We start from the raw sequence: 27,377 nt of genomic DNA on the forward strand, positions 1-27,377 counted from the left end.
CAGAATGACTAAATGCTATTTCCTGTGGTTATACCTAACCTATGAAGGCAGACCGAAATTTAAAACCTGAACTAAACAGTTATTATATGTAGTATGTAATAAATATAAAATTATGATCAAGATGGTATCCAGTAAATTAGTATAAGAGCCATAGAAAAAATAGTAAAGAAAGGTATGCAAGCATTTAACAATGTGGAGATAGTTAATTTCTGTTGTCACATGCTTTTAAGATATAAAGAAATGATGATACATGATAGAATAAAATAAAACACTGGAATTTGTTTTTGTTTTTTAATGTCATAAACACTACAATTTTAAAAAGCCTAAAGCTGCTTGAAAGGCTTTCTGGTAAAGGTAGGACTTAAACTAATCTTCCAAGATTGAGTGGGATTTGAAGATGTGACATTCAGGATAACAAAACTAAGAAAACAGCATGAGTAATGCCTTTGGGATTTGAGTTTATTTATGTAATTTGATGTCAACTATAAATACATCTAATATTTCTAATATTTTATAAGTATCACTTTTATATGTTACCTTGATGAACTTTTTAAAAAATTTTTTTAAATTTAAATTCAATTAGCCAACATATGGTACATCATTAGTTTTTGGTGTAGTGTACAATGATTCATTAGTGGCGTATAACACCCAGTGTTCATCATATCATGTGCACTCCTTAATGTTTTCACCCAGTTACCCCATCCACCCCCCACCTCCCTTTCCACAACCCTCAGTTTGTTTCCAGGAGTCAAGAGTCTCTCACAGTTTGGCTCCCTCTTTGATTTCTTCCCATTCAATTTTTCCTCCCTTCCCCTATGGTCCTCTGCGCTATTCCTTAGGTTCCACATATGAATGAAACCATATGATAATTGTCTTTCTCTGCTTGACTTATTTCACTTAGCATGATCCTCTCCAGTTCGATCCATGTTGATGTAAATGGTAGGTATTCATCCTTTCTGATGGCTGAATAATATTCCATTGTATATATGAACCATATCTTTATCCATTCATCTGTTGAAGGACATCTCGGCTCTTTCCACAGTTTGGCTATTGTGGACACTGCTGCTATGAACATTGGGGTGCATGTGCCCCTTCTTTTCACTACCTCCGTATCTTTAGGGTAAATACCCAATAATGCAATTGCTGGGTTGTAGGGTAGCTCTATTTTTAACTTCCTGAGGAACCTCCATACTGTTTTCCAGAGTGGCTGTACCAGCTTGCCTTCCCACTGACAGTGTAAGAGCGTTCCCCTTTCTCCACATCCTCGCCTACATTTGTTGTTCCTTGTCTTGTTAATTTTAGCCATATAACTGGTATAAGGTGGTATCTCATTGTGGTTTTGATTTGTATTTCCCTCAGGGCTAGTGATGTGGAGCATTTTTTCATGTGTCTGTTAGCCATTTGTATGTCTTCTGGGAGAAGTGTCTGCTCATGTCTTCTGCCCATTTCTTGACTGGATTATTTGTTTTTGGAGTGTTGAGTTTGAGAAGTTCTTTATAGATCTTGGATACCAGCCCTTTATCTGTAATGTCATTTTCAAATATCTTCTCCCATTTCATAGGTCGCCTTTCAGTTTTGTTGACTATTTCCCTTGCCGTGCAGAAGCTTTTTATTGTGATGAAGTCCCAATAGTTCATTTTTGCTTTTGTTTCCCTTGCCTTTAGAGACATGTTTTGTAAGAAGTTGCTGTGGCCGAGGTGGAAGAGGTTACTGCCTGTGTTCTCCTGTAGGATTTTGATGGATTCCTATCTCACATTTAGGTCTTTCATCCATTTTGAGTTTATCTTTGTGTATGGTGTAAGAGAGTGGTCTAATCTCATTTTTTCTGCATATGGCTGTCCAATTTTCCCAGCACCATTTATTGAAGAGACTGTCTTTTTTCCATTGGATATTCTTTCCTGCTTTGTCAAAGGTTAGTTAACCATAGAGTTGAGGGTAATTTAATGAACTTTTATATTAGAGAATTGTGATGACTATTAATGATCCTCTCTTCAAAGGCACATGCCAGTAGGTCAATTTTACAGTAAAACATTTTTTTTTCAGAAAGCAAATCTCATATTTCAATGTCTATTCTAGATACCCCCACTTTCTTTTTAACAGTTATTTCTACACTTGAATTCTGTACAATAGTTTATCTTCTGGCTTAAGTGTTGTTTTATCAGACAGAAAAAGAGAGTTAAAATGAAAGCAGGAAAGAGAATTCAAGTTCTTTCAAGATAGAATAACAGAAACCAGATTTACCATTCCACTTGAAACAATCAGAAAAAAAAAGAACAAAATATGTAGAAACTGGCTTGCAGGCATTGTAAGTCAGGCAACAAAGGACAATGATCCAAAGAAATGGGAAAGATAAACCCCATCATTGCCCTAGGTGAAAGCTTCAGTGCTTTAGAAATGACAGTCTGAGAGGACTAAGGTGGCTAAAGTTCTCAGGATTTTGCAGAGTAACCTGAAGATTTGCAGAGGGTCTTCAGCTTCAAATCTTCGGGTTGCTCTGTTGCAAAGCTCATTCCTCCCTGGCACTCTGCTCTGAGAACTTTAGTCATTGCCTTAATCACAAATATCATTAAAAAAAAATTGATATCTGCACAAAACATGTAACAAAGTCAAAAAAGGTAATTTTTAAAATACATCAATTAATGTTCTCTTTCTTGATTTGATGCTGGTTACACAAGTATGGTCTGTTAACATTCATTCAGCTGTATCCTTTTGATATGAATATTTTCTGTATGTGCATTATTTTTCCATAAAGAGCTTTTGGAAAAATAGACATTGTTTATAATAATAAAAGCAAGAATTTTTTTTTTGGTAAAATCAGCATGAACAACTTAATGCAATTTTTATTTTATTTTATTTTATTATGTTAGTCACCATACAACACGTCATTAGTTTTTGATGTAGTGATCCACGATTCATTGTTTTCGTGTAACACCCAGTGTTCCATGCAGTATGTGCCCTCCTTAATACCCATCACTGGGCTAACCCATCTCCCTACCCCTCTCCCCTCTAGAACCCTCAGTTTGTTTCTCAGAGTCCATAGTCTCTCATGGTTCATCTCCCCCACCGATTTCCCCCCCTTCACTTTTCCCTTCCTTCTCCTAATGTCCTCCATGCTGTTCCTTATGTTCCAAAAGCAAGAATTTTAAAAAGTGGGAGGATTCTAACAAAAGATATACAAAAGCAATATAGAAAAAATCTTACTAAAATTTAATAAAGAAGACAAATAAAAGGAAAGAGGTCCTGTGTTCATCAGTAAAATTATAGCTGTAGAAATAGCAATACTCCCTAAGTGCTATAGATTCAATGATACTACAATAAAAATTTATTACCAGATTTTTCATCAAGGACGACAGAATTTTCATTTCAAACATATGAGGGTAAATTACCATAAAATTTCAAGATACATCTGAAAGGAAGAATAAAGAAGGGGAAGGAGATTGCCATACTAGATATTAGCACTTATTATAAAGCCCTGGAAGTGAAGGCCATTTGGGTACAGTTATTTGGTGAATAGACTGATCATCAAAATAGATAACTGAGAAACATGTCTATAAATTTATGGAAATTTGATAAATGACAAATGTATGACTACAGATCTTAAAGAGAGGTAGGTTATTCTATAGAAGGAAAAGGAAGCTGGATCCCAACTTTTTAGCATACACAAAATTAACCTCAGATGGGTTAAGAACTTGCATACATAAAGCAAAAGTTTTAAAAGGAAATATAAATAAACATGCTTCATATCCTTGATGAATGTAGCTACAAAAATCCTCAACAAAATATTAACAAACTGAATTCAACAATACATTAAAAGGAACATATACCATGATCAGGTGGGATTTATTCCAGGGAAGCAAAAATGATTCAATGTCCACAAATCATTCAGTGTGGTACACCACATTTGCAAAATGAATGATAAAAATCATATGATAATCTCAATAGATGCAGAAAAAGCATGTGACAAAATTCAACATCCATTTATAATAAAACCTCTCGGCAAAGTGGGTATAGAGGGAATATACCTCAGCATAATAAAGACCATATATGACAGATCCAAATACTCAATGGTGAAAAGTTTAAAGCTTTTCCTCTAAGATCAAAAAGAAGGCAAGGATGCTCACTCCTACCACTTTTATTCAACACAGTCCTGTAAGTCCTAGTCACAGCAACCAGATAATAAAAAGAAATGAAAGGCATCCAAATTGGTGAAGAAGTAAAACTCTCACTATTTGCAGATGACATAATACCACACATAAAAAACCCCAAAGACACCACACACACACGCACACACACATAACTATTAGAACTAATAAATGAATTCAGCAAAGTTGCAGGATACAAACTTAATATACAGAAATTTATTGCATTCCTATACACTAACAAACCATCAGAAACAGAAATTAAGAAAACAATCCCATTTACGATTGCATAAAAAAGAATAAGTTACCTGGGAATAAATTTAACCAGGAGGTCAAAGACTTACACTGTGAAAACAATGACATTGATAAAAGAAACCTAAGATGACACAAATAAATGGAAAGATACACCATGCTCATTTGAAAAAAATATTGTTAAAATGCCCATACTACCCAAAGCAATATACAGACTCAATGCAACCCCTATCAAAATATCAAAGGAATTTTTCATATTACTAGAACAAGCAATCCAAAATTTTTATGGAATCACAAAAGACCCCAAATAGCCAAAGCTATCTTGAGAAAGAAGAACGAAGCTGGATGTATCACAATCCCAGATTTCAAACTCCACTACAAAGCTACAGTAATTAATACAGTATAATACAAAAGAGACACATAGAACAGAATAAAGAACCCAGAAATAAACCCATGCTTATATGGTCAATTAATCTATGACAAAGGAGGTAACAATATACAACGGGGAAAACACAGTCTCTTCAAAAAATGGTTTTGGGAAAATTGACAGCCGAAGATTGAAACTGGACCACTTTCTTACACCATATACAAAAATAAACTCAAAACAGAGTCAAGACCTAAATATAAGACCAGAAACCATAAAACTTCTAAAAAAAGTAGGCAGTAATCTCTTGAACATTGATCTTAGCATTATTTCTTTGGATTTGTCTCCTCAGGCATGGAAAACAAAAGCAAAAACAAAAGAAAAAAAATTGGGACTACATCAAACAAAAAGGAAGCATCAACAAAACACAGGAAAACAATCTACTGAATGGGAGAAGACATTTGCAGATGATATATCTGATAAGGAGTTAACATCTAAAAATACAAAGAATTCATACAATTGAAAACCAAAACCTCCAAACAATCTGCTTAAAAAATGGACAGAGGACCCCTGGGTAGACATTTTTCCAAAGACAAGTAAATGGGCAACAGACACATGAAAAGATGCTCAACATCACTAACCATCGGGAAAATGCAAATGAAAACCACAATAAGGGTGGTGTCACACCTAGTAGAATGGCTTTTATCAAAAAGACAAGAAATGACAAGGGTTAGAGAAAATGTGGAGAAAAGGCAACCCTCATACACTGTTGGTGGGAATGTAATTGTTGCAGCCACTGTGGAAAACAGTATGGAGGTTCCTCAAAAAATTAAAAATAGAAATACCATACAATCTAGTAATTCCACTTCTGGGTATTTATCTGAAGAAAACAAAAGCACTAATTCAAAAAGATATATACACCCCTATGTTTATTGCAGCATTATTTACAAGAGCCAAGATATGGAAGCAACCTGATAGATGAATGAATAAAGACAATCTGGTATGTACGTACAATGGGATATTACTCAGCCATAAAAAAGAATGAGATCTTACCATTTATGACAACAGGGATGAAACTATACAGTAATATGCTAAGTGAAATAAGTCAGACAAAGACGAATGCCATAAAACCTCAAAAACAAACAAATGTAAAATCTCAAAACAAATAAAAACAGACTCACATACAGAGAACAAACTGGTGATTGCCAGAGGGGAGGGGCATGAGGGAATGGGTGAAATAGGTGGAAAGGATTAAGAGGTACAAACTTCCAGTTATAAAATAAATCAATCATGGGGATGTTAAGTGCAGCTTGGGGGAGGTTGTAATATTGTAATAACTTTGTATGGTGACAGATGGCAACTAGACTTACTGCGGTGATCACTTTGTAATGCACATATACATGTTGAATCACTATGTTATACACCTAAAACTAATATACAATATTGTATGTCAACTATACTTCAATAAAATGACAACATAAATCCTTCTTACCATGTGGGCAAGGATTTATTAAACAAGAAGCAAATCATTAAACGTCAGCAATTATAAAGTTAACTACCTCAAAATTAAAAAATCCTATTCATCAAATTTCATCTTAAAGAAAGTAAAAGGACAAGCTATAAACTAGGAAAAGACATCTCAAATACATAAAATTGACAGGACATTGATACCCAAAATGTATAAAGAACTTCTAAAAATGAGTGAAAAAGGAAAAGCAATATATTTGAATAAACGGGCAAAAGACACAGGCCAGCATTTCTTGAAAGGCAAATGCATGTGTCGAATAAATACATGAAAATAAATATCAGTATCTTTACTACATGGGAAACATCAATCAGAATTGATACGTTATTGCTCCCATTTAATTGGCCAATTTTAATGTCTAACCAAAACAAATTTGGACAGCATGTGGTTTGCTATCAAATAATAGCATATTTGATGAGCATGTAAATTGCTATAATCATTTTGAAAACAATATGCTTATATATTTTAAAGTTAAATATTTATATAGAAATATAACAATTCCATTCTTGCATATGCCCAAAAAAGCCCTTGCTTTGTGTCTCCTTTTTTTTTTCAGAAGAGTATCTAAAATGATTCTTGTTTACTAAATTCAAAGTAACTATATGGTATTTGTCTTTCTCTGACTGACTTATTTCACTTAGCATAATATTCTCTATCTCCATCCATATCATTTCAAATGGCAAGATCTCATTCTTTTTTATGGCTGCATAATATTCCATCATATATATCTGTGTATATATAGATAGATAGATATAGATGATAGATATACACACACACACAGACACACACACACCCCATATTTTCGTTATCCATTCATCAGTCAATGGACACTTGGGCTGTTTCCATAATTTGGCTATTACAGATAATGCTGCTATAAACATCAGGGTGCACATATTTCTTTGAATTAGTATTTTTGTATTCCTTGGGTAAATACCTAGTAGAGCAATTGCTAGATTGTAGGGTAGTTCTATTTTTAACTTTTAGAGGAACCCCCATACTGCTTCCACAGTGGATGCACCAGTTTGCATTCCCAACAGTGCAGGAGGGTTCCCTATTCTCTACATCCTTGTCAACACCTGTTGTTTCTTGTATTGTTGATTTTAGCCATTCTGACAGGTGTGAAGTGATATCTCATTGTAGTTTTAATTTGCATCTCCCTGATCTGCACTTCCCTGATGATGAGTGATATTGAGTATCTTTTCATATGTCTTTGGACCATCTGTATGTCTTCTTTGAAAAATGTCTCTTCATGTCTCCTGCCCATTTTTTTATTGGATTATTCATTTTTTGAATGTTGAGTTTTATAAGTTCTCATATGTGGAATTTAAGAAACAAAACAAACATGCAAAGGGAGGAAAAAGAGCAAAAGGGAAACAAGGAAACAGACTCTTAAATATAGAGACAAAACTAATGGCTACCAAAGGGAAGGTGGATGGGGGAATGGGTGAAATAGGTGATGGGACTAAGGAGTGCACCTGTTGTGATGAGCACCAGGCGTGGTACGGAAGTGCTGAATCACTATATTGTACAACTGAAACTAATATTACGCTGTACGTTAACTAACTGGAATTCAAATAAAAACTAAAAAAAAAGTAACCAACATATAGTTTGATAATAAAGATATATGATAAAACTATTAAAAAAGAGCAAGAGTGTTACAGTGCAATTCAGGGGAAGAGAGGGCTTTAGCATCAGAGAGAAGCACATAGTTGTTAATCTTCTAGTTCCGGGGTTCAGTAATGTGGTCACAGGGTTCACTGTATCATTAGAATAAGTAAAGCAAAAGACCCGTGCATTCCGTAATTATGGCAATGTATCCTAAATTAGACATTATAATCGGAGCCATTATTTGCATCCAAGAGTCAACAGAAGGAAGAGGAGGAAAAGGAGGGTAAATAAAGAAGACTTGCAGAGGCTGTCAAGATGGAAATGAAGAGAGAGAAATAAACATAAGTAACATTTTATAAGTAAAATCTATATGAATTAATGAAGGACTAAATATGTGGTGTGAAGTAGAGGTCAAAATTAAAGATATTTCCTAGTGTAATTAGGAGTATGAGATGGGTAAAAAACAGATGTGAAAAGCATAAGGACATTCAGATATAATTTTGCTCATCTTGATTTAGAAGGGTTTACTCTCAGTACAGCTAGTGGTAATAAAAGACAATTTAGAATTCAAGCCTAGAATTGCTAAGGAGAACAAGGTTGGTGATTTAGATACAGGAATTTTCTACATATTAATTAATAGGTAAGATGACCTAAAGAGAGAATGAATTAATTTTACTCAGTATAAGAATTACATTTCTAATAATCAGAGCTGTCAGATACTGACATGTATTGCCTTGAAAGGTACTGAGCTTTCAATTAATTGATGTAGTAATAGTCATCTGACATGTGTATTTTAGGAAACCCCTAGATTGAGTCAGATATTCATCACTAGGTGAATCTTAGGGTTAATGCTAAGATTTTATGGCTCATGGTTTTTGCTGTCTGCATTTATTGCTCCATGTCCTGCCACATTCTGTTTATAAACACATATACATATTTAATTATTTTACATAAATAAACTTATGCAAATAAGCTTTTTATTTTAGAATAGTTTTAATTTACCGAAAAGTTACAAAGATAGTAGAGAGTTCTCATACAGTCTACATTGAGCTTCCTCTATTTTTTTTTAATAAAGATTTTATTTCTTTATTTGACAGAGAGAGACACAGCGAGAGAGGGAACACAAGCAGGAGGAGTGGGAGAGGGAGAAGCTGGCTTCCCGCGGAGCAGGGAGCCGGATGCGGGGCTCGATCCCAGGACCCTGGGATCATGACCTGAGCTGAAGGCAGATGCTTAATGACTGAGCCACCCAGGCGCCCCTATTATCCTTTTTTTTAAAGATTTTATTTATTTATTTGACAGAGAGGGAACACAAGCAGGGGGAGTGGGAGAGGGAGAAGCAGGCTTCCCGCCGAGCAGGGAGCCCAATGTGGGGCTTGGTCCCAGCACCCTGGGATCATGATCTGAGCCGAAGGCAGACGCTTAACAACTGAGCCACCCAGGCGCCCCAGGAGCTTCCTCTATTATTAACATCTTATGTCTGTATGCTACATCCGTCACAGCTATTAACTGATGTTAATATACAATACACATAATTATTGATTATATATTGATAATTATATTATTATTTACATACCTTACTTAGATTTCTTAGTTTTTGTTTCTTTTAAGATTTATTTATTTTAGAGAGAGGGAGAGAGCATGTGAGTGAGCAGGAGGGAGGGGCAGAGGAAGAGGGAGAGAGAAACTCAGACTCTGCACTGAGTGTGTAGTCCCAACACAGAGTTGGCTCCCACAACCCTGAGATCATGAGCTGAGCTGAAAGCAAGAGTCAGACGCTTAATCAACTGTGCCACCCAGGTGCTTCTAAATCCCTTAGTTTTTACTTACTGTCCTTTTTCTGTTCTAGGATAGCATTCAGGATACCACAGTACATTTAATCATCATATTTCCTTAGCCTCTTCTTGGTTGTCACCATTTCTCAGACCTTCCTTGTTTTTGATGACTTTGACATTTTTGAGGACTACTGTTCAAACATTTTATAAAATATTCTACAATATGGATTTGTTTGATGTTTTTCTAATGGTTAGACAGGGGTTATGGATTTGGGGGAGGAAGTCCTAAAGTAAAGTACAATTCTCATCACATAGTATTAAGGGTACATTGAATCAACATTACTTATCACTGTTGATGTTAACCTTGATCATCTGGCTAAGGCAGTGTTTATCTGGTTTCTCCACTGTAACATTATAGAAGTTTATTCTTAATGCACAAAAAACTACATAGCCAGTCTAGATTCACAGACAACTGCTTTGTCAATGAGAATTGAGGTGCTCTCATCTACACTGGGATGAGTTATTATTTGTAGCTGAATTATACTGAATCCATTTTAACTGATTTTCTTAATCATATGACAAATTCTCAGGGGAAATGCAGGCAACAGGTTGATCATTAAGTCTGAAAATTATAGCTGTTCTTTAAAACAATCTTATATTTAATCTTGAACTTTTGACAGCCGGCGTTCTTATTTTAAGGGGCATAAACATATACATCAGTGAGAGGTAAAAGGTAGCAATTTGAGTTTTAGGAAAACCTCCTAGTTAGAAAATTATCTCAGCCAAAGAAAAAGTCAGTTATAGTAAATACAGTTAACTCATGAAAACATCAAAAATATTTTTAAGTAATCAGATGAAATAGGAAAGCTGAACACTACTTCTCTCAAAGCACTCTCCTTAGACAATCTTTAATTACTATTTTGTGTTAGATTATCATTTTCTAGAGGGAAAGAGAACTTAGCAAACCTCATACCATGTAAATTTTCAAAATCTTGTCTGTTTTATATTCAAATTTGTTAGTTAAGTACTTAATACTTAAAAAGGGCAAAGGAGGTAATACTGGGATTGAGCAAAGAGAATCCATAAAAGAGAAAATAGGTACACTACTACCTTAGAGAGGATCTTAGAAAACCACCACATTATATTTTGGTGTCTGGTAAAAACACCTAAGAAATACTTTTTATCTTTTCCATATTGAATCCTGGATTTAAGAAGCTCCAAAAACCCTTCTTCTCCTTGTTAATGAAGGACAATACAGAAATTATGGTTTATGTGTATACTTAGAGTTTAGGGGATAAAAGAGATAGACCTAGAATAAAAATTAAGGAAAAAAAAATCCATTCACCAACTGTCTCCTAATATTATTATCTCAGCATATATGAGAGTTTCCAGATTTACTCTGTTCCCCTCATTTTTCATATTATAGGCTGGTATTAGTATGTGGCAAATGTAACCTATATATATATATATATATATGTATATATATATATATACATGTACATATATATATATTACAGTATATAATCTTTGAATTTACACCAATGTGAGTATATACTGTTTCCTAGGTTCTGATGTAGATGTTAGAATAGTGATCCACATGGCGGGTTGACCACTGGGTCCTTGGTTTCTCCCTCTGGTTTCGTAACTGAGTGCCATAAAGCAGGTTCACTGTATCATCTTCAGTGCAGAGAAGACACCCTCACATCAGTTTGCTTGAGCAAAACAGTTCAGCATTAGAGAATCATTGGTAATAATGCAAAGCATTGTTACATTAGTGCTATGTGAAGGGCCACCAATGGGCAATAGACTGGCTTAAAAAATCAGTAAGGTCAGTGAACTGTCTATAATTAAACTGAAGCAACCTTCAAGTATTCTATTCTGGGCATGACTTTTTAAAATACCCATATTTTCTGCTTAAGCCATCAAAAATTTGGCTGAATTTAGTTAGTGACCATTTTGCCAGAATTTCCTCCCACATACCATGCTTCTTCTCAGAAATAGTATTTTTGTGGTATTTATATAAGGTTCTTCTCTAGCATAAATCATCCTCTTCTGAATATGGTAAAACTATTTGAAGTGAAAGTAAGTATAGTCAATTCTCTCTTATCAGGAAAGGACTTAGCTCTCTTCCCAATTACCTTTTCCCTGCAAAATTACCCACTGTGTTAAAGGCATACTGTTTCACGAATTACTGCATAAAAATCAAAGCGACCTGGGACCCAAAAGCTGTTCTATGACAACAAATTTCTTTAAAGTTAGCTATAATTTTCCCATTCTTTCCAGGGGTGTTATAAAAGATCACCAAATTTAAATTTATCAAACGTTTAAGTGACTACTTTTTGCCAGGCACTGTGGAACTACAAAGTAGAAACAAAACAAATAAACAAATGAGAGAGACAAAGAGTAAGAGAGATCATACTCTTAAAAACTCGATGTTTAGTATGTACTAAAGCTACCCATTGGAATTCTGGAATTAGATTAGGTGTCATTTAGATTAGGTGTCATACTCTTTTAAACAAATATTTATTGAGTTCCTAGAAAAGTTCTACCTGCTGGGGGTGCACTCGATATCCTCTGTCTTATGAATTCTGGTGGGGCAAGATAACCAAGAAAGATAAGAAATAGTATTATGAAGAAAAATCATAAATCAGGGAAAGGATATAGAATTTAAGTTGGGAGTTTGCAATTTTATGAAGGGTGCCCAGGGAGTGCTGTGTGAGAAGGTTGCCTCTAAGTAATATCCTGAAGAAGGTGAAGGAGTCACTCAGTTGGATACCTTGGAACAAAGCATTCTAGGAAAACAGAAGTAGAAAGGCTCTGAGATGGGAGCATGGCTGTCATGTTTAAAAGACAGCAAGGAAGCAACCTGGTCGGAGTGGAATGGGCAAGGCACAATAGTAAAAGATGAAGTCAGAGAGGAAATAGGAGCTTTGCATTAGAGTGTGATTTGTCAGGGCACCTGAGTGGTGCAGTGGGTTAAGCATCTGACTCTTGGTTTCAGCTCAGGTTGTGATCAGGGTCATGAGCTGGAGCCCTGCATCGGCTCCGTGCTCAGCACAGATTCTACTTCAGATTCTCTCCCTCTTTCTCTGTCCCCCACCCCACACATTTTCTCTCTCTCTCAAATACATATGTAAATCTTAAAAAAAAAGAATATGATTTGTCAAGTTGTTAGTGTGAAGTCCTCTTTCAGAGGGATATATCATATTATAGCTGTATAGTATGATGTATCTCTTTCCCTGTGTTTTCAGGTAAGTGGACTAAGATGTGATACCTTGGCTTAGGATGAGAAAAGGAACTATTTTCATAAAGTAGTTTCTGATTGGAATACCACAGTCATTATCATTAACTTGGCAAATGTTCTTATTGACTTAGTGGAATCATTGTTTACAAATTATTTCTTATTCTCATGCTCAAAGGAACTGTCAAACCAGTGGGGAAAACTGGCTAGCGCTCTTGTTTTCTCTGACTATGGAAAAAAAAAAAAAAACATAATAAAATTCGGTGGAGGGAGCACACTAAATGAGTCATTAGAACTCCTAGTAATTAAAGTGAAGATGCACTGATTTCCCTCCTTCTGCCCCTTGTATCCAACTTCACAAAACGTCTTGCCCATTGTGATTGTGATTGCCCACTTGCCCTCGGTGATTCCAGGGCGCCTGGGTGGCTCAGTCAGTTGAGTGTCTGACTTGATTTTGGCTCAGGTCATGATGTCAGGGTTGTGGGATCAAGACCCGCGTCGCGCTCTGCACTCAGTGTGGAGTCTGCTTTAGATTCTTTCTCCCTCTCTGCTCCTCCCCACTTGCACTCTCTCTCTCTCTAAAATGAATAAATAAAATCTTAAAAAAAAAAAGGTCTTAGATATTGCTGCCTAGGTTCTGAAGTAGATATTAGAATACGAATCTACGTGGCAGGTTGGTTTCTTCCTCTTGTTTCATAAGTGAAAGTGCCATAAAGATGATTCTTGTGTCATCTTCAATGCAGAGAAGACACCCTCATAGAGAAAACAAATATACCATGATTTATGACTTTCCACAATTACCTGCAACATATCTCCTGAACATCGGTGTCTATCCTAACACTATGTTTAAATCTCTAGCTGGGTAGAGGCAAACTCAGAAGTAACAGAATTTGGCAGCAAGAAATTCCTTATCTCTTTGCAAAAAAAAAAAAATACATGAGAAGAAACCTATTAATTTTGAAATAGATGGGAACATGGGCAAAATGATTCTTGAGAACTCTGTCTCAAACTAAATCATAATAAAAGATCCTTAGGGCACCTGGGTGGCTCAGTTGGCTAAAGCACTGCCTTCGGCTCAGGTCATGATCCTGGAGTCTCAGGATTGAGTCCCACATCGGGCTCCCTGCTCGGCAGGGAGTCTGCTTCTCCCTCTGACCCTCCCCCCTCTCATGTGCTCTCTCTCTCTCAAATAAATAAATAAAATCTTTAAAAAAAAGATCCTTAATGATACAAACTTTCAGTTATAAGATTAACAAGTTCTGGGGATCTAATGTACAGTATGGTGATTACAGGTAATGATATTGTATTATATACTTGAAAGTTGCTAAGAGAGTAGATCCTACACGTTCTCACCACAAAAAAGAAATGGCAATTATGGGACATGATAGGAGGGATTGTCTAAGGATGATAATCATTTTGCAATATGTAAGTGTATCAAATCAATAGACTGTACACTTTAAACTTACACAATGTTATATGTCAATCATATCTTCATAAAGCTGGGGAAAAGAAGGATCCTTACTTGCTTCCATGGTTCATAAATATTTTCTATCATTTAACTTTTCTTATCAGTCAAGGAAAGAGGTTTACAGCACAGTATTTGAACATCTGAAAAAGCATTTTAGGATCATTACTTCCTTTTAACTAAATATTGATTTCTTTTCAAAGAGAAACTTGTATTTCCAATTTTGTGTTTTCTTTCTCAGGAGGCTTATGGTAATTACTGTTTCTGCATTTCATACAGCATCTCACATTGTATGAGGTTCATCTAACATGCACAGTATATACTATTTTCCTCTTCTTTCCTAATTCTTTTTTTTTTTTTTTCTTTTTTAAACTCCAGCTCTAGTATTTGGTCATTCTGTTAAGGCTGGTCCTTGGCTTTTCATCTATCATTTACATATACCCTTTGTGATTTTATCAGTATCATTTACAAATACCTTTTGTGATTTATCAATAGTGGTATTGATGAATATTAAATTTACAAAGATGATTTAACCATAGTATTTTAATATGCTATTTCTCATATAATAAAAAAGCATATTTCCAGTATCTCATATGTGCCAAATACTGATAATAAGATTAAAAGTGTCTAAATAAAAAGTCACCTCAAATCATTAGATTATCTTATCTTCTCAACTAGGTTTTCCTTTTGGTTCCAGAAAATTTCTATCAAAGGCAGGATCATTTTCCTAGAAATGTCTCAGAAGAAATATGGTATTATCTCGAAATCATCTTTTACAAACTTCATTTTAAATCAATCACTATGTTTTCTTTACTGTTATTTAATAATAACTTCTTAATCCATGTTGTCCTCCTAGTTCCTATTTGGTTTCTCAGCTCTTCGATCACCCATGTAATCAATCTCCAGTATTAAATTCCCTCTGTTGGAAACAATCAACAAAACTAAGAGGCAACTCATGGAATGCCATTTGCAAATGACGTTACAGATAAAGGGCTGGTATCCAAGATCTATAAAGAACTTCTCAAACTCAACACCCAAAAAACAATAAGCCAGTCAAGAAATGGGCAGAAGACATGAACAGACACTTCTCCAAAAAAGACATACAAATGACCAACAGACACATCACTACATCACTAGTCATCAGGGAAATACAAATCAAAACCACAATGAGATACCACCTTACACCAGTTAGAATGGCAAAAATTAACAAGACAGGGAACAACAAATGTTGGCAAGGATGTGGAGAAGGGGAACCCTCTTACACTGTTGGTGGGAATGCAAGCTGGTACAGCCACTCTGGAAAACAGTATGGAGGTTCCTGAAGATGTTAAAAATAGAGCTACCCTACGACACAACACTTGCACTACTAGGTATTTACCGCAAAGATACAGATGTAGTGAAAAGAAGGGGCACATGCACCCCAGTGTTCACAGCAGCAATGTCCACAATAGCCAAACTGTGGAAGGAGCCGAGATGTCCTTCAACAGATGAATGGATAAAGAAGATGTGGTTCATATATACAATGGAATATTATTCAACCATCAGAAAGGATGAATACCTACCATTTATATCAACATGGATGGAATGGGAGGGGATTATGCTAAGTGAAATAAGTCAAGCAGAGAAACACGATTATCATATGGTTTCACTCATATGTGGAACCTAAGGAAGAGTGCAGAGGACCATAAGGGAAGGGAGGGAAAACTGAATGGGAAGAAATCAGAGAAAAAGCCAAATCATGAGAGACTCTTTTTTTTTTTAAGTTTTTTTTATTGTTATGGTTTTTTTTTTAAAGATTTTATTTATTTATTTGAGAGAGAGAGAATGAGAGATAGCGCGAGAGGGAAGAGGGTCAGAGGGAGAAGCAGACTCCCTGCTGAGCAGGGAGCCCGATGCGGGACTCGATCCCGGGACTCCAGGATCATGACCTGAGCCGAAGGCAGTCGCTTAACCAACTGAGCCACCCAGGCGCCCCTTTATTGTTATGTTAATCACCATATATTACATCATTAGTTTTTGATGTAGTGTTCCATGATTCATTGTTTGTTCATAACACCCAGTGCTCCATGCAGAATGTGCCCTCTTTAATACCCATCACCAGGCTAACCCATCCCCCTCCCCTCCTCCCCTCTAGAACCCTCAGTTTGTTTTTCAGAGTCCATCATCTCACCATGAGAGACTCTTGACTCTGGGAGGCAAACTGAGGGCTGCAGAGGGAAGGGGGGTAGAGGAATGGGGTAACCAGGTGATGGGTATTAAGGTGGGCATGTGATGTGATGAGCACTGAGTGTTATATGCAACTAATGAATCACTGAACACTAAATCAAAAACTAATGATGTATTATATGTTGGCTAATTGAACATAAAAAAAGAAAAAAAAAATATCTTGAGGCACCTAGGTGGCCGGTCATGAGCTCTCAGTACTGGGATCGAGCCCCTTATAGGGCTCCATGCTCAGCAGGGAGTCTGCTTCTCCTTCTCCCTCTGCCCCTCCCCCTGTTTGTGCTCTCTCTCTCTCTCTTTCTCTCAAATATATAAATAAAATCTTTAAAAAAAGAGAAATATCTTAAGTGTTTTTTGTCACTGTTGGGGGACAAATGGATTGTGGTGGAGCAGAATAATGAAGTAAGTTCTGTCTTCCCCATTACTTTTCCAATGGATCTTTTTCTGTAATTCAGTCTTTAAAAAAAGTTCACCCACAAACATCTCATCTTCACATTATAAAACTAATGTACACTTACAAAATTTCCAAACAGTACATAAAGTAAAAAGCAAAAATAAAGAGAACTTTGAATTAAAATTCAAATACCCTGTGGGAGAGAGAATAACTCAACAATAATGGCCAGATCCCTAAGGCTCAGTCTGACAGAGACACGCTGAAATAATGATTGGAGAGCTGCTGGAAAGGATGGAGGACGATAAGGCATAAAAGTGAACACTGGCAACGGATGAGGGAAGAACTCAACGGAGCCTTCTTATTTCACAATTGTCTTCAGAGTGCTTGTCCTCTTTGGGCTACTGAAGAAAATGTTCCCTGGTCATATGGCAGACCACTTCTCTCTGCTCTTTGTCCTTTATTCAGAAAAATAAGTGCCATCACAGAGCACACATCAAAGTTCTGTGATGGACCTGCACCATATGACCGAGTCTTTGTGATTGCCACAAAGGAAATAGATTGAAAACATCAATATCTCTAAATATCTCTTACTGTGAGAAAACTTATTCCTACTCAGCATGTGGAAAATGCGAACCTTTTAAACATTTTCTCAAATAATGTCCTTAATTTCCTACAGAGAATGAGCAATAACAAAGGTTTTATCACTAGCAGGAAAAATAAAAGCTATTTCATCTATTAGAAAAATGGAAATGCTTGCCAGGCTACTGTAACATGCAGAATTTAATTGAACTGTAATTCCACCTATGTACCTTTTTAATGAATTACATGATAGTTCAGTTGTAATAATGTAGACACTTAGTCATCATTTCCATTGAACACACAACAAACATCATTAATTTTCTGTTTGAAGAAATCCTTAATTTGAGATTACCCTACTTACTGATCTTTATTTCTTAGTGCAATCTGTATACTGAAATGTCTGAAAACTTGAAAATTTAAGAACTAAACCTTCAAAAATCATGTTACTCTTTTTTTTTTTCTCTTTCTATGGTAAGAAGGAACCTTATTTCCACCAGACATACTCTTCTAACAAGACAGACATACATACTATGCCTCAGGTTATAAAAGCTAAAGATTTTAACCAAAGTTTTAAGTATTTAATCTAGCCCTCTAGGTTGTAGAGACCTGAAGCCATGGGAGGGACTGGGGCGGACATGTGTTGGGTACAGTGCTTTAGAATGAGATTTGGACATGGAATCTAGAGAACTGGATGGTGTCCAAAATCCAACCTATTTTTGGTCTGTTAATTTACAAAAATCACTTAAAAGTGTTTAGCTTCATTCCCCCTCCCCTTAAATAATTGTGATAAAAGAGCCTATCTGGGTGACGTAGTAGGAAGTGTCATTTGAATCAACAAGGACTAGCCTCTAGCAGCTAAGAGCAAAAGTGTAGGTTAGGCCCAGTAAAAGGAAGAAAGAGTTTTGTCAGTGTCAAAGGGCTATGCCAATGTGAGGAGGCAGCAGTGCTTTGGCCACAGGTAGCAGAGGAAAGGGATATAACTCCTCAGACCTTCAAAATGCTACTGCCCATTCCTTTTCCAAGTTGTGTCTGCTACAATCAGAGCCTGATGCGAGAGTTCTTGTGCGAGTAATTCAATGAAGGAGTGCACTCAGGTAGAACCCGTGGGGGATAAGGGATACAAGGAACATGGGCAAAGATGAGGATTCAGCTGAAGTCCACAGTTATCCTGTCCCCAGGTGAGCTCTGGAGCATGAAGAGAAATGCAATGTCCTTTTATCCTCCAGTATCAATCATGAGCTACCGACTCCCCTTTGTGGCCACAGTGTCATTTTCCCAGCCAAGTGGCAATTCTCAGGAGGAGACAGGTGACTCCGAGTTATTAGCAACCAGTACTCAACAGTGGCTGGGACATGAGTGTACCAGCCAGGGAAGGAGAACTGAGCAAGGCACCAAGCGTATCTACACTTTTCAACCCCCAAAACAGAAGTGTTTCAGGGCTATACCAACTATTCCAGAAAATGATGGAAACCTTCTCATATCAACATAATATCTGAATAGGGTCTACTCCTTTGTGCCATTTCTTACATTTGAAACTTCTGAAAATAGAGTCAAACTAATTTAATGTTGCTTGAAAAAAATGTGCACTTTTTGCTATCTCTAGATTCCCTCTAAAATTAAGTTATAGAAATGTCAGCTCTGTAGAATTTTTCTTGAATGCCTTCAAGAAGAATATAAGGGAAACGGTTCAAGCCAAAGCAAATAAGATTGAGTTTAGACATTCGGAAGACAAAGGGTATTATTAAACTCCAGGGCCTACTCACTCTGATAAGAGCTGTGAAGTACTTTTATTGGAGTTTTTGGAAAATAAGAAATATTTAGACTTTAAAGATTACAAGCTTAATTACCTTTTAATTCCATTCTCCATTTATGTCTCTGTGGATGAGACTGTTAATGGAGTTAAATTTAAGCCTCACAGAAGGCTCCTTGTGTGTTTAACTCTCTTCTAAAGAAAATGTAACATAGTAGAAGAAGCACTGAATTGGATGCCAGGTCATGGCTCTCTACTAAATCAATTGGCCTTTTGACAGAAACTTAACCTCTCTAAAATCACTTTTCTTCTAATGTAAGGTGATGAGGATGAACAATACAATCTTTCTGGTTTCTTTCACTAGTCTATGATTTTATTTATTTAATAAAGATAAGACATTTGAAAAATGCATGCATTGCAGTTGGCTGCTTCTAATACAACAGAGACTTAATTTTTTCCAGGTTATTAATGTCTTATTCTATCATTATTTAGTTAATAACTCATCTTTTCCTCACTCATTTGAAATGCCATGATAACTGTATCATAAATATTTATAATTTTATCAATCTCTGGCTCTATTACTTATCAGTAATTTGTTCATTTACCAAAGAACTTTTTCAAGCACCTACTATGCATCAGTCACTGCATTGAGTACTGATTTATCTGTCAGTTATTTTAGCAGTATTAAAGTGTTTTAACTATTGTATAGCACATTTATATGGAAGAACATTCCCATTAATTATATTTCATTTTCAATATTTTACTAGCTCGTGTCATCTATTTATTACTCCAAATCAAGAATAATTTTGTCAATTTTCAAAATTCCCTTTGAAATTTTATTTGGATTTCAAGTAGTGTTCTTAATTTCCTAAGAGATTCAAACAAATTACTCATTCTCATCCCTTCAAAGTAGAGACTGTTCATGGGCATCTTAGGATATATTTTCACTTTTTGCTTACATTACGAAGGTGTATATTACGTCTGGAGTCCTTTTGTCAATATTTTCAAAATTGTATGGTGCTTAGCTATACAACATTAGTATAAGGTTGTAACAATTCCTGAGTTAGGATTTAAAATAAGCCTCATTCTTTGTGACTGGCTCATTTGTTTTCATTTCAAGATGACTGAGTAAGGTTTAGGTAAATATGTATTTACCTGACATCTTTCCTGGGAATTCATTTACATTCTGAGAAAGGTACTTAAAATGGAGGTTCTGGCAGTTTATAAAAAATGTATTTTCCCTTCTTCCTGGGCCCCATCTAGACTACCTTTCCCAGCCTCCTCTGCAAGTAACTAATGGAGTCAGGCCAGTAGAATGTGAACACAAGTGATGGATGCAATTTTTAGGCTACAGCATTCAAGGAGTATTACCCATATTCTACTCTCTTTCCCATTCTGCTGCCCCCAGGATTTAAGTCATGCGAACGCCCTAGGTAAAATGGTAAGCTGTGCTATGAAAGAAACACTGAATCACCACAATAAGACCCACTTAACTATTCTTTCATGGGAAAAATATAAACTTCTATAGGGTGTGAGTTTTTATGCATCAGGCTACTTTTCTTTTTAAATCATAGACCAGCCTGCCTAATACCACCACTTTCTAATTCTCTTACCTTGTTTAACTAATGGCACTGTGGTTTTATTACAAATAAAATTTATTTAAAAATCTATAGATAAATTAGCATTCAAAACTCCATGAATAGTGTTCTTTCCACACTCAGAATCAGAATATAATGTACTCTTAGATTGGGTTACCTGGAATCAGATTCTGAGATGGGGAGTTGTGTACAGAAGGTTTATCGGGAGGTAACACTCCCGATAAAGGCAGGGTTGAGCATAGAGAAAAGCAGACCCACAATGTGGCAGCAATGGGAGCCTTAGTCTAGGTCCCATAAAGACTGCTGGAGCTGGGGTAGCCCTTTGGTGTTATCCCAAACTGAGGCGTGGGAGCCTGATCTTTGTATTATTTCTACATGAGATACTTGCCATGTTCCCTGGAAAGGGTTATAACCTTGGGGAAAATAGTTTTGTGTGGCCTAGATTATGTCCTAGCAAGGGAAAAAGCTATGACCTGTCAGTATCTGCTATTCCTAGCAGTTACTACATTGACATTTGAAAACAGGATGGGGGAAGGTGGGGGAGAAATCCAGGATGTACTAGATCCCATAGTATTCCATACATGTAGGCATGTAAATAATAATTTATTGCATTATTCTTTTTAAGAATCCAAATCTGGCAGTTTAATAAAAAGTCATGAAGGGGTGCCTGGCTGGCTCAGTTGGTAGAGCATATGGCTCTTGATCTTGGAGTCATGACTTTAAGCCCCGATTCGGGCACAGAGATTATTCAGAGAAAAAAAAAGTAATGAATTAGTACATGAGTAAATAAAACTTTCCTGCTAGAGGGAATTTGATTACATAAATGTTCTTCAGTGTATGGTGTGTACACAGCAGGATATGAGGAATATCCATGGGTCATTCAGAAAGAAAACATGAATGTGTGTGCATACAATACTTTTATATAGATATTACATGAATAATTGATAAAGACTATTAAAAGAGTTTATATAAAAGTCAAGTAGTACATGCATATCATTTATAAATATTTGACTTACTATAATACCTCACATCTCATAAAGAGTCTAAGGTGAAACCACTCATAACATTACCATTTTATGTAACATTAAAAAATGTGAAGAAAAACATGCTGTTGGAAAAAAATCCTAAGACACATGCTTTTTAAAGAGTCAAGAATAACACATACATTGGTCACAACAGACGCTTGCCACTTTGGAATTTTTTAAACCTACTCTAATGTATTCATATCTTTTGGGCTGTCATCAGTTGCATTACTTGGTTTTTGATAAGAATATTAAGAGATAATAATAACACAACTTTATTTGCTTGGGGTATCTTGCTACCTTAGGATGTGTAATAGATTTTGTTGCTTTGCAAGCAAATATGGAATGGAAGTCATTCTTCCAAAGACAACTGCTGGCTCCACTTTTAGTGGATTTGTGCTGGTCACCCTGCTCTCATGCCTTGCTGATTGCACAATGTCTTTTTCTCTCAATGTCCAATTATAGGATAATCATTCTGAAGACTCTTAGATGACAGTTCAACTCAACGTGCACAGAACCATCAAGGCACGTAACTTGAAATCATTAAACTATGAGTAGCTGTCTTTTTATAGTTGTGGAATGCATTCTGTTTCAGAAATACTAAAAAGTAAAAAAAAAAAAAGGTGTGTTATAGAATTGATGAAATATACAGTGTATTACAGTTGTGTGTTCATTTTTTATTAACTAATAAATATTCACAATAAAATTCTTTATAGTGCTGTGGCTTATACTGACAGGGGATTCTTTTATGAAAATGTGTAACAAATGGTTTCGTTAAATAACAAATTTCTCCAGATCACTTAAAGTATTTTTAAAATAAGAACCTGAATATGATATAAAATAAGGCAGACTTAACTAATGTGGATCCCTGAAGTTATTAAATGTCATTTTCCAGAGAATTCCATATATCTTTTTGAGTCTGAATAATTGTGACAGATCATCTCATTATTGCTTGCCTTCCTAAGCTTCTTTATCCATTTTTTAAATAAACCTTACAGGGCAAAACATAACCATTGCCTCTGCTGCTCCTTGTTTCACTTTTTTATTTGTTCTGTCCCTCATAGATTCTTGGTATCCAATCATATAAATAAAAAATTACATTGCTAATTAAAAATATCACTATTATATAAGACTTAGAACCTAGTAGTCAAACCTTATTTGTGTCAATTGGTTGACATAGTTCCTTCTACTTATTTTTTTTTCTTTTGTCTCTGGCTTAATTTTAAAAGAAAACACACAAAAAAATTAAAGAAGCATGTATAAATGAGAAGAAATTCTTAGGTTTCAATATCTGTAAACTATGACATAAAAAATTAACTTTCTTGGTTAAAAAAAGGGGGGGCCTGAAAAACAAACTTTCCTATTGTGCTTATTGTTAAATATGTTAAATGAAAGTATAAATAACTGTAACAGAAATTTCTTAGAGAAGATCTAAATTATTCTTGAACCCAAAATTCACTCAAAGAAAATATTTTACCTAAGTATCAAGTGGGGCAGGTTTTTTCCTCAGAATGTTTAAATTGGTTCTAAAGCATGTTGGGAACCCTTTTTTCCATCATTCTCTCACCCTGACAATGAAATAAACAACATTGCTTTTCAGCTCGCCTGGCACCTTCAAAGCACTAGGCTCAGAAATTGTAATTAAAAACAATTTAAAAGACTGATCTCACAGTTTACTCATGGGAAAAAGCACATCTTGTTCCAATTCTAATTCCTTAAAAAAGCCTCCCACACTATCACTGAGAAATTTTCAAAGGTCATGATTAAAGTTAAGCTCCTACCTTGTTTTATATGCAGTCCTATACTACCGAGTCACCAAGCATATGACTAAATTATATCACCAGCCTCATTTCACAGGGACAGGCTCATGTCAACCTCTGAACTCCAGAGCAGATTCTGGACTCTCTTTGAAAAAGTTCTGCCAATATTATACAGTAATAAATACAGACTCTTAACTTGAGTACATGGTTTGGCAATCTAATCTTCCAGCTGCATGGCTATTAATCTCATCCAAACATATGTCACTTGTTGTTTTGATGCTATCAGGAATAATATAACAATTTCAAACATGGTGTGGAGTAAAACCATACCAAGAGTTAGTCAGCAACCTCTAAAGAAAAAGACTAAGTGGAGGTAGACTGATTGTTTTTAAAAACAAAAACAAAAACAAAATCATACTGAACAGAAAAGGCCAAAGCAGCAGGATTAAACACGTATTACCACAATTCTAAGAATCAGTAAACAGAGGCAAATACTGAATATATAAAAGTGTATGGACTTGAGAAAGCCTAGCAGGCGTGAGGAAGCCAGTGCCGCTCCCTCCATCCGCAGCATGGGTCATGTGGTCGCCTATGACCTCACTTACTCCACTATCCTTTACAAATACTATGATAGTTCACAAGGGTTGTGGGTGAAGTGAAGATGCTTTTCCTTCCGTCCAGAACCAGATCCTTATTGTCAAGCTAAATACACATTCTGTCCAACTGGCTCACCTATCCCAGTTATGAAAGGTGATGATGTCATTGAAGTCTTTCGGTTACAAGCCCCAGTATGGGAATTTAAATATGGGAACCTCCTGGGACACTTGAAAATTATGCATGATGCCATTGGATTCAAGAGTACTTTAACTGGCAAGATCTACACAATGGAATGGTATGAACTTTTCCATCTTGGAAACTGTACATTTCCCCATCTCCGACCTGAAATGAACGCCCCTTTCTGGTGTAATCAAGGAGCTGCCTGCTTTTTTGAAGGAACTGATGATATTCACTGGAGGGAAAACGGGACGTTAGTTCTAGTAGCAACCATATCAGGAAACACATGTAACGAAATGGCCAAGTGGGTAAAGTGGGACAATGAAACAGGGATTTATTACGAGACATGGACTGTCCAAGCTAGCCCAGCAAGAGGGGCGGAGACATGGTTTGAATCCTACGACTGTTCTAAATTCGTGTTAAGGACATATAAGAAGTTGGCTGAACTTGGAGCAGAATTCAAAAAGATAGAAACCAACTATACGAGAATATTTCTTTACAGTGGAGAACCTACCTATTTGGGAAATGAAACATCTGTTTTTGGGCCAACAGGAAATAAGACTCTTGCTTGAGCCATAAAAAAATTTTATTACCCCTTCAAACCACATTGGTCAACTAAGGAATTTCTCTTCAGTATCTTGCAAATTTTTGATGCAGTGATTATACACAGAGAGTTCTATTTGTTTTATAATTTTGAATATTGGTTTTTACCTATGAAATTCCCTTTTATTAAAGTAACTTATGAAGAAATCCCTTTACCTAACAGAAACAAAACACTCTCTGGTTTGTAATATTTTAATTCTGCTCTTTCCTTTTATCACCAGCATATATGTTTTTCATGGGGTGATTTTACATTTGTGGATTTCTTAGGCCTTTCTACCTTGGACCAGAAATGCACCTGGGCAGAATTGCCACATACCATCTCAGGACTATTTCTAGAGAGAAGCTGAAACTTACTGCATTGGTCAAAGTGGGCACATTAGGTGATCTTGGTTTCAAACTCCAAGCCTTTCTTAATATGAATTACAGTTCCTATCAGATATATAGGATCTTTGGGGACCCCCTTTTTTTTTAATTGTGGATATGGTGTACCAAGATTTTTTTAATACCCTCAGTGACATTTTCATGATGGGAAGTACTTTTTTCTGGTATAGTAGTTATGCATTTTCATTTAAGTACTTTTTGGTGGTTTAGACGGACTTTACAGCTTTTGTAACTTTTAGGACCATGTCTAGTAGTTTGATTTTGTTCTGTTCACTTAAAGACCAATCTGGACACCATAGCTGCAGCACTCTTGCTTCTGGATGAGGTAAAAACAGTGTTAAAGAGCTCAAGTTTCTAGCTAGCATTTTAGAATTAGCCAGTAACTGGCATTTTGTGAATTAGGCAGCTTAGCATTTCTGAACTTTACTGTCCTTATGTCTAAGATGATTCATCTGTCAGGATTGTTGTAAAGACTGAAGCCATGTATGTTTGTCATAGGAAAGTTACAGTAAATGGTCGCTATAATGATGAGTCAAAGAACAAAGTGCCATCCTCGATCTGGCCTAATGTAGTTTAAATGCCAACCTTTCCTGGGGTTTATAGTAATTCCCTAGACTTTGAGCTGACAGTTGAATGCTTCTGCAATTCTTCAAACACAGCGGACACAAGTATCTGACTGCAGGTGCATCTGGGTGAACAGGCACCCTCTGACTCCTCTACTCTTCTTGAATTCCTTCCACCCAGTTGAGGGGCCAACTCAGAAGAGGGTACACTTCTCAGACAGGGGACAGGTTTTTGTCAAGGATCTCCAAGTAGCTGTGCTCCCATTTAGGGCCATCAGACAAGGTTTCAAGGTCCTTTAAATGTTTGATGATGTCTATTCATGGAAAAAACACCAGTCAGTAAGATGATGAAGCAGAGACAATCAGTTAAATATGTAAACTATGTTATTTAGTTTCTACTAACATTTGAGTGCCTCTTGAGAGGTTAGTTATCACTGAGTTCTCCTACAAAGCCCAAACAGAGGTATTATTTACCTGACCCAAATGAGTAAACTGGGGCTTAGGTTAAATGACCTTTCCCTGGCTACCCAGCTAATGGTAACTGAGCCACATTTTGAACCAGTTCTGTTGACTGCACGGCAAACACTATCAAGCGAGGTTTCACCGTTACTCAAAATGTAGTCCTCAGACCAGTGCCCACACCACAGGTTACCAACACCATAGGTTACTGGTCACGGATGGGAAACATTCAGAAACTTCTTTTAAAGCAACTTATTGGAGTAATTTTGTTTCTGTTGAATCTAATAAAAAAAATTGCTTGTAAAAAAAAAGTGTATGGACTTAACTGCTCAAAATGTTGATATCTTAATCTTTTCTGTGTTTTTTTTCAGCTTTACTGAGATAGAACTGACAAAAGAAATTGTAATAAAATATGTACCACGATGATTTGATATACATATACACTGTGAAAAGATACCAACCATTGAGTTAGTGAACACAACTATCACCTCATTTTGTGTGTGTGTGAGAACATTTCAGTTCTACTCTTTTAGCAAGTTTCAGTTTTACATTATCAACCATACTCACCATGCTATGTATCAGATTCTCAGGCCCTATTCATTTTATAATGGAAAGTTCATACCTTTTTACCAGCTTCTCTCTATTTCCCTTAACCCCAATTCCTAGCAACCACCACTGTACTTTCTGTTTCTATTAATTCAGCTATTTTTTTTTTTTTTTTTTAAGATTCCAGCTAGAAGTGATACCACGCAGTATTCGTCTTTCTCTAGCTGGCTTATTTCACTTAGCATGATGCCCTCCAGGTTCATTTATGTTGTCACAAATGATAGGACTTCCTTCATTTTTAAGGTTGAATAATATTCAATTGTATACAGATATACCAGATTATACTTGTCCATTCA

At 36.0% G+C, this 27,377-nt stretch overlaps 1 protein-coding gene across 1 annotated transcript in view; it reads left to right on the top strand.

Annotated features, from left to right (window-relative positions):
• LOC113938726 (ceroid-lipofuscinosis neuronal protein 5-like) overlaps positions 1 to 25,260 on the top strand; it is a 43,319-nt gene extending 18,059 nt beyond the window's left edge. The window contains 1 exon segment of the mRNA XM_035729013.1: positions 24,357 to 25,260. Within this exon segment, the coding sequence (XP_035584906.1) occupies positions 24,357 to 25,260 (904 nt within the window).
• The last annotated feature ends 2,117 nt before the right edge of the window (positions 25,261 to 27,377 follow it).

The sequence above is a fragment of the Zalophus californianus genome, chromosome 8 (genome assembly GCF_009762305.2).
Source record: "Zalophus californianus isolate mZalCal1 chromosome 8, mZalCal1.pri.v2, whole genome shotgun sequence".
In the NCBI taxonomy this organism is placed as follows: Eukaryota; Metazoa; Chordata; class Mammalia; order Carnivora; family Otariidae; genus Zalophus; species Zalophus californianus.